The sequence below is a fragment of the Populus trichocarpa genome, chromosome 12 (assembly GCF_000002775.5).
Source record: "Populus trichocarpa isolate Nisqually-1 chromosome 12, P.trichocarpa_v4.1, whole genome shotgun sequence".
In the NCBI taxonomy this organism is placed as follows: domain Eukaryota; kingdom Viridiplantae; phylum Streptophyta; class Magnoliopsida; order Malpighiales; family Salicaceae; genus Populus; species Populus trichocarpa.
In genome coordinates, this window is record NC_037296.2 from 4,330,326 (window position 1) to 4,339,274 (window position 8,949).

General features: G+C 33.8%; 1 protein-coding gene across 1 annotated transcript; it reads left to right on the plus strand.

Annotated features, from left to right (window-relative positions):
- The first annotated feature begins 2,329 nt into the window (after positions 1-2,329).
- LOC7486726 (probable auxin efflux carrier component 1c) lies at positions 2,330-6,335 on the plus strand. Its single transcript, XM_002317838.4, has 6 exons — positions 2,330-4,067; positions 4,226-4,478; positions 4,613-4,698; positions 5,051-5,208; positions 5,756-5,832; positions 5,966-6,335. The coding sequence occupies exons 1-6, from the start codon at positions 2,879-2,881 to the stop codon at positions 6,030-6,032; spliced, it is 1,830 nt and encodes a 609-aa protein (XP_002317874.1). The 5' UTR covers positions 2,330-2,878; the 3' UTR covers positions 6,033-6,335.
- Positions 6,336-8,949: the final 2,614 nt, after the last annotated feature.

The window sequence follows — 8,949 nt, forward strand, 5'->3', positions numbered from 1 at the left end:
AGAAACCCAAAAAAAAAACAAAATACTTGTAATCTCGAGTATGATGGATAAAACTTGTGAGGTGATCATGCAAACAAGATAATCTAATAGAAGAAAGAAACAAGAAAAAAGCAAAGCTTAATTTTTAAAGGAATCTAATTTTAAAGGATGAAACAAAAAAAACATAAAAAAAACAACCTAAAAAAGAGTATCTAAATAAAAGGGCTAAACCTGATGCCTAAGTCATGAGATTATGATAACCTGATTGAAAGAAAATCGAGAAAAATCACAAAGCCCATTTTTCAAAATAAACATTGTCAAATGATGAAATTAAAAAAAAACAATGTCAACTTTTGTTAACTTTTCAAACTCGTGACTCGAGTCACTAAACCAAAAGAACCCACTTGAAAAAATCACGAAGCCTAACTCTCGACAAATCAAAATTCGAATGATGAAATTAAAAAAAAATCAATTTTACCAAAGGATTCAAAACAAAAATAGCAATAAAAAGAATAATGATCTAATTTGAAATAAAAAGTAAATGAGAGGACAACCTAAAATTTTGAATTGAATGAGAAAATTGAAAAGAAAAATCAAATTGAAAAAATAATGCAATTCAAAAAATAAAATCAAAAGAATGAAGATCATATTTGAAAAAAATAACAAAACACAATTATGGATCTCTAATGATGAAATTGAAAACAAATTGAAATTTGATAAAAAGAAAAATAAAAACAATTAGAAATCAAACAAATGATGGCAAATTTTGAAATATCAGTAAATAAGAGGGAAATTTTCAATGGCTAGTGTGAATTTCGAGGGAAAAAAAAGAAATAATGAAAAAAAGAGAGTTCGCTAACAACACAATGTCACCCAAAACACCACACATGTCGCCCTATGTAGGAAAAGGTGTTACAACGCTTCCAAGACCGTAGCAGAAGCCAAGGTTCCTCCACGCCTCCAGAAAAGCACGGAGTGGCTCCATGTGCCAACCTCTTTTTAATAATATTTTATACTTATCAACGTACCGTATTTCCCTAAGCCAACATGATTATAACTAAAAAATCAGAATAAAAATGCAAAAAAAAAAACCCTGAAAGCTAGTTTAATAACTTTTGCCTACAAGGGTAATTCAATAACTTTATTGTGAAAAAAAACTAAAGGTTAAAAAGCACTTGGATGAAAGCTAATAATTTTTTTTTTGCTTTGAAGAGTAATTAAGTCATTTACTATGCTAAAAAAGTTAACAGTCTAATTTAACTCTGATCAATCTAGTAATATCCAATGGATCTAGGAAAAAAGACTATATTACCTCTAATAACAAGCTTTTTGAGTGTTTTTTTTTTTTTTTGTAAGGGTCAAAATCATCATTATATTGTTTCATTCCATAATATAATAAGTCTAGGGCCACACTATTTTACCGATACATTTTTATTCCCTTCATAAAATAATAATAATTACTATTACTATTTATATTGCTAACAAAACTAAAAGAATTGAGGGATAAACACTTACACTATTCATATGAACAGTACAAGTAGGTTCTTTTTTTATTTTATTTTAATTTTAAATTTAACAATTTATTGATTTTGAATTGACTTTTATAATTTGTTTTATTTTGAATTTTATAAGGTTATTGTAGTCTCAAACAAACGTCTTAGTATTTGGTTGATGCTTGATTTTGTGAGCGTTTATTTTTGTTATCATATAATTAAGTAAAAATAGTTTAAAGAAACAAAATTATTAAACCTAGTGGAGTCCATGATTTGGGTCACGGGTTTGACAGGTTATACCGCGAAACTCGAGTCAATCTAATATGTTGTCTTGTCAATATTCAAATAAAAAAAAGATATCATTTTGAATTTTTTTTTTAAAGTCAAACCATATTTTTATTGCCCATTTAAATTGTATTTAGACTCATTGAATTGATCGGATCATGTTAGGACAACTCTCATATGGTTTAATTTAAAACTCAAACCAGACAAAAATCAAATCGAGAGATTTAAAGATTAACTCGATAGAATTGATTTAACAACGATGTCCGATCTGTAGCGCGGCAAGGATAGCAAACTAGTTTTACCACTAATTAGGAAGAGAAGGAATATTGTGTTCCTCATTTCTACAGCAATATCTTATTAGTGGTACAAACATAGGTTTTTTTATATAAAGAATGAAATGAAAAGAACAAAACATATACACAGAGCAATAACACAATTACTACAACCCATGAGCTCAAAAAAGAGAATCCAAGAAGAAAAGGAGGAAAAAAGAAAAGAAAAAGGTAGAGGGTCTTTTACCAAATGCTTAAAAGGGGACTCTCCAAGCGAGTACTTGGAGACACACCCACCTCCCTCTCCCAACCAAAATGCTTTTTCTTTTCTACTACACACTTTTGTACTGCAATTTAGGCCATTGAAGATCGAGCCAGATACCAATTTAACAAGATATATCAAATAATTATTTATATTATAATAAAAATACTGCCCGAGGCCATCATCTCTCTCATTCTCAAATCCAAACAAAACTCAAAACAAAAGGGAAAAAAACAAAGAAAATAAAAAAGCAGACCCTGTGCTTTGGGGACTGCAAGTGCAAGCTTGCTCTCGCAACTCTCAAAGCAAAGCTGTATATTGTATAGTTCAAAAAGAATTCCTCAATTCTGTTTATTACCACCCACTACTCCATAACCCCAGAGCCACATGCTTTGCCATTCTCATCATCACCACAACCATCACCATCACCATCACCAGCAGTTCAAGAACCAGTTTCGTCTTCATCTTCTTCTTTTTCCTCTTTTAGCTAGCTCACACTTTGTTTGATCTTGAACAACATCAATCTATTCTTCTCATTCAAAAGACTTAATCTGCCAAAGTTTTGGGTTTTCAAATAGTAACCAAAGATGATTAGTTTACTAGATTTCTACCATGTGATGACTGCAATGGTGCCACTTTACGTGGCCATGATTTTGGCCTATGGCTCGGTGAAATGGTGGAAGATTTTCACTCCTGATCAGTGCTCGGGCATCAACCGTTTTGTGGCGCTTTTTGCTGTCCCTCTCCTCTCTTTCCACTTCATATCTACTAATGATCCTTACAAAATGAACTTTCGCTTCATAGCTGCTGATACTCTACAAAAGATCATAGTTTTAGTAGTATTAGCATTTTGGACTATGTTTAGTAAAAGGGGTTGCTTGGAATGGACCATTACATTGTTTTCACTTTCAACACTGCCCAACACTCTTGTTATGGGCATTCCTTTGCTCAAAGGAATGTATGGTGATTATTCTGGTAGTTTAATGGTGCAAGTTGTGGTCCTTCAATGCATCATTTGGTACACTTTGATGCTGTTTCTGTTTGAATATAGGGGTGCTAAACTGCTCATCTCTGAGCAATTTCCAGACACTGCTGGTTCCATTGTGTCAATCCATGTAGACTCTGATATCATGTCACTTGATGGTAGACAGCCTCTAGAAACTGAAGCAGAGATCAAAGAAGATGGAAAGTTACATGTCACTGTTAGGAAATCCAATGCTTCAAGATCGGATATTTTCTCTAGAAGGTCTCAAGGTCTATCATCAACAACACCAAGGCCATCAAACCTTACCAATGCTGAGATTTACTCCTTACAATCATCAAGAAATCCAACTCCGAGAGGGTCTAGTTTCAATCACACGGATTTCTACTCAATGATGGCGGCTGGTAGAAACTCAAATTTTGGTGCTTCAGATGTTTATGGACTATCAGCATCTCGGGGCCCAACACCGAGGCCATCCAATTTTGAAGAAGAGAATGGTGGAAGTAACAAACCAAGGTTCCATTACCACGCGCCAGGTGGTGCAACTCATTATCCAGCACCAAACCCTGGCATGTTTTCGCCAACAACTGCATCTAAAGGTGTTGCAGCAAATGCCAATAATGCTGCTGCAAAGAAACCTAATGGGCAAGCTCAACAGAAAGCTGAAGATGGTAGGGACCTTCATATGTTTGTTTGGAGTTCAAGTGCTTCTCCTGTTTCAGATGTTTTCGGTGGTCATGATTATGGTGCCCATGACCAGAAAGATGTTAGGCTCGCTGTATCTCCTGGAAAAGGTGCTTAATTTTTCCAGTTTGCTTAATTAGTTTGCAAATATTATCAATAAATCCAGATTTTAGATTGTTCTCTTTGTTTTTCTACTTTTATTCATCTGCTTTACACTTACTATTATTTCGTTTCTTGATTGCTGTTTTTGTCGGCTTTGGAGTTTCAGTTGAGGGGCATACAGAGAATCAGGAAGACTATAATTTAGAGAGAGATGGTTTTAGCTTTGGAAATAGAGGAATGGACAGAGAAATGAATAACCCTGAAGGTGAGAAAGTTGGTGCTGCAGGCAAACCAAAACCAATGCCCCCAACAAGTGTCATGACAAGGCTTATACTCATCATGGTCTGGAGGAAACTTATCAGAAACCCCAACACTTACTCCAGCTTAATTGGTCTCACCTGGTCCTTGGTTTCTTTCAGGTACGGTACACCACTAAATCCATTAAGATCTGTGTATCTGGACAGCACAGTAGTTAATGTATCTGGGTATTTTTTTTGTTTTTATTTTTGATTAATGGGATATTGATTGTCTTTGGATCTCTGGTTTCTTACAGGTGGGATGTACAGATGCCTGCGATTATAGCTAAGTCCATTTCCATTCTGTCAGATGCAGGGCTCGGCATGGCAATGTTCAGTCTCGGTCAGTATCAGACTCTTGTCGTCTCCTTTTTTTACTTTCGTTACAGCTTACAATCCTTTATTCTTACCATTTTGTTCTCTAAAAATCTTTTTTGATTCTCTCTTTCTACTTTTTCATTATTAATGTCCCAAGAAAGCAAGCAGACTAGCAAAGTAAAGTGTGCCAAACAGTCCGAGGGTGATCATGTTGTTGGGGTTTTCTTTTTTCTCTCTCACTCTATTACAAATCCCTCGCTTTTTGCCTAGTTTGTGCTGATGAATAGTAGTGGTAGTGATGATGAAAGTTGTATCACATCAAAAAAATGGTGGACGAGCATGCTCTTATTGCCTGCTGCCTTTTGATGTGTTGACAGGTCTGTTTATGGCTTTGCAACCAAGGATCATAGCATGTGGGAATTCCGTCGCAGCTTTTGCTATGGCTGTGAGATTCCTTACAGGTCCAGCTGTCATGGCAGCTGCTTCTATTGCTGTTGGTCTAAGAGGCACGCTCTTACACATTGCCATCGTTCAGGTCACTTTAACACACTATCTCCTGTGTTTTCTTTTCTGCTGTGCTGTTTCTCGTTCTCTTGCCTCCTCCTGACACAACCAATCCTACTTAACTACAGAAGCTCCAAAAAACTTAATTACTTCCTAAACAATGTTTGCTATCTCCAGATAAGATTTTTTATTCGGTTGAAATTATCCCCATGTTGGAATTAGACTCTTAGTGCAGAAAACATTGAATCTGTTATCTTGCCAGATGAATAAAACAACAAATATTGTTTACTATTTTCAGATATTTTTCATCTCCAAAACTTTGTAAAAAATGGGTGTTTGTACTCGTCGGGTATTGTATCTAATATTTTGAGGAAAAAGATTGAAGCATTCTGGAGGTAGCTAAAAGTGATCTGGAAAAAGGAATGACAGCAAAAAGAACAAGAGTAATTACAGCGAGCCCAATAATGAATCAAACCTTAAGGATTTGTTTGGGGTTACTGATGAACAGCAAGTATCTGTACCTTTACTAACATGTCCCTTTGCCTTTTTGTGCTTCCCTTCCCAAACGAAAAACACAGGCAGCTCTACCACAAGGAATTGTCCCCTTTGTCTTTGCCAAGGAGTACAACGTGCATCCTGATATTCTCAGTACAGCGTGAGTATATTTTTCAAACAAAGCATCATAGCTTATGCACCATTATTTATATTTTTTTCTCTTTTTCATTCGCCATCTTTTTCCATTGTTTTCTCTTATTCTCATCACTTGCTTTTGGGTTTTGAAATCGCAGTGTCATATTTGGGATGCTAATTGCATTGCCCATAACTCTTGTGTACTACATCTTAATGGGGCTATGAAGAGGAAAGAAAAATACCTCGGATATTGGAATCCATGCAGACCCCATCTGGGCTACTAGCTAGTGCATGGAAAAACTGAAAGTCAAAATTTTAAAGGACAGAGAAAAGCAGCCATGGTGAATCTTTCTGGCGAAATGTCTTCTTTTGCCTCGAGAAGTTGTAAAATTAATGTTTGTAGTAAGGTTATCAATGAAAAAAAATGATGCCCTAGTTAATTAGCTTTTCTTTAACCATGTTCCCAGACATTTATGCTAGAAGTGCAACACAAATTACAAATGAAAAGAAGGGAAGGGATCATTCTTAGTGTTTTTTTTTTAATTAACATGGATATTCGGGCTAACTTGCATGTATATTGATTAATTATATAAGTTCTGAAATTAACGATTATGTAAGCTTTTAGTAACCCTAAGAGGACTCGGACTTGAACTTCATAGCTAATTTTATATATTTTTAATGATGAGGTTTTTTTTTCAATTTTTTAAAATTAATTATGACATGAAAAACTTCAAAACTCGAGGCCTTTACAAAAAAAAAAAAAAAGAGAGAATCCAAGAAGAAAAGAAATAAGAAACAGAGACAAAATAAATTCTAGTAATTTACGGGTAAAGTTGGAAAAAAACGTTTATTTCCATCTGGGTGTTTGAACATCTGATCTAGAGAGTGTTTGAGAGTATAATAGAGGATTAAAGTGTTTTTTATTTGGAAATATATTAAAATAATAATTTTTTATTTTTAAAAAATTATTTTTAAAATCAGCATATCAAAACGTTATAAAAATATAAAAAAATTAAAAAAAATTAAAATTCTTAAGAAACATGGTTTTAAGAAACCGTGCTTCCAATACTTCCTTGATTAAATGGATGGGTTACTAGATGAGGTGATTAAGAGTGGATGGGTTACTAGATGAGGTGATTAAGAGGGATTAGAGAAACATTAGTTATTGACCTCAAATTAAGATGATAATTTGGGGATACTTTTTAGACCATGCTTTTGGATTGCATGTATAAGAGATAGTGCAATTAGGGCCCCTCCATTACAAGATGGGGTTTCGAAATTGATTTAGACCTCCTTGGAATAATGGGAGACAACAGTCACATCCAGAGTTTCTCCTCCTCCTCCTTCTTCAACCTCCTAATTCTTTAGTTACACACATGACCTTTTTCTTGACACCTTTCCCTTTCATCCTTGCTCTATGCTTAGTGCGACGAATAAATTCATTTTGAACAAGCATGTTGTGTTCTTAATTATACAATAGAATAAAAAGGCTACCGTAAGAACACCAGTCATTCCAAATTCATCTTATTTTCGTCCCTCAAATCATTACATTCTTCCACAACTAGAGCATGAAATGCCCAAACCCAAGAGCTCCCCCATGAAAATACCTTCAAAAGGGATCACGTTCGAGACAAGTTTTTCCTCCCACATGAGGTGTAAAGTTTAGCTGCTTAAAGAAATAGATGTCGCTGGTGTCATGCATAATCATTGCTGTGAAATCATGTGCGCATCCAATTTCCTATATCATAATCCTCTTTTGGATGAGGTTTGCATTAAAACAATCTTATATATATATATATATATATATATATTTGGACGAGAAGGAAAAAGAAAAGGACTTCATGAATAATGAAATCATTTACTGTGTAAAAATCACTGTTCTTTTTCTTGAAATCATTGGATTGTCACCTAAATCTTCGTTTTCTCAATTAATGCTTCAAATTTAGGTATATCTCTTCATTATAGTTATAAAATGTAATAGTTTTTCTGTATGAAATTTGGAGTTGCAATTAGTCCCATCTCGTTAATTAATATATAGGTGTTCAATTATTGTAATCACATATTAAAAAATCCATTTGTGTTCGTGAGAAAGACATTTTGGAAGCTTATAGTGGAAATTAACACAAAGATTTCTTTTTTTTTTAATAAAAAACAAATATTAATATATTATATATGAATTAACTATTTGGACACGCATGGTTAAAAAAAACATGGGAATTGACCCGGTTAGAATTTTAATTTTTTTTTTAAACATCATTTTTTAAACATGGGAATTGAAGCTTTGAATTTCAATAAATAAGTTGAAGGACCAACGCTCACTTTCGCTGACTCGGCTGCCAATAAATAGCATGGGTTTTGCCTGAAGAGAGAGTGGCACCACAACAAGATGTCACTATACGCATTATGCAGTTGTCAGTAAATTATTGAGCCGTTGGCTTAGAACACTTGCCCTCGTCTGTGGCCTGCTTGAAGAAACTTGCAGATTCTATTCAATGAGGTCAAGATGGCTCTCCATTGCTGTTTTCACCACATTTTTCTGTGCTGTAGTCGGCTCCCAGAAAGCGACTGTTGCTTCACCTTTTAGGATATTTTCTGCTTTATATATATACATCGTTATCGATGAAAATCCTGGTGAACATTCATTTTCATGACCTCGAACTAGGAAAAACCTTTCCCCAAGAATTTAACTGTTTCCTAATGATAACTGCTACAGAAACAATGACAATATAAGCATATTAGTTTACCTTTTGATTTAAACATAATTGAAGAATGCTTTCCAGTTAATTTTAAGATTTTGCAATTTAATGTATTCTATGAACCAACATGTAATAGTGTTAAAGTTGAGGATGAGTTTAATTTCAAGACAGATATGTAAAATTAATCAAGATGTACACAATTTGAACTAGATATACATATTAATTAAATTTAATAGGAAAAAAAATTCAAATTATATTATTTATTTGTAAACTCTTAGAACTAGTTATTAGCTTGTAATTTTTCTTGAATCTAATTTATGTTAATCAATATTTTTCTTGGGTCTAATTTTAACTAGTTAATTATAATTTTCTTAGTATATATTTTAGGTTAAAAGAAAACTCAATGGGTAGTGGGGACAAATCAGATTCGAAATTTCTTACTCATG

Coding starts and splice junctions, on each gene's coding strand:
- LOC7486726 (XM_002317838.4), top strand. CDS start 2,879: ATGATTAGTTTACTAGATTTCTACCATGTGATGACTGCAATGGTGCCA. Junction 4,068..4,225: donor CGCTGTATCTCCTGGAAAAG/GTGCTTAATTTT, acceptor TTGGAGTTTCAG/TTGAGGGGCATACAGAGAAT. Junction 4,699..5,050: donor CATGGCAATGTTCAGTCTCG/GTCAGTATCAGA, acceptor ATGTGTTGACAG/GTCTGTTTATGGCTTTGCAA.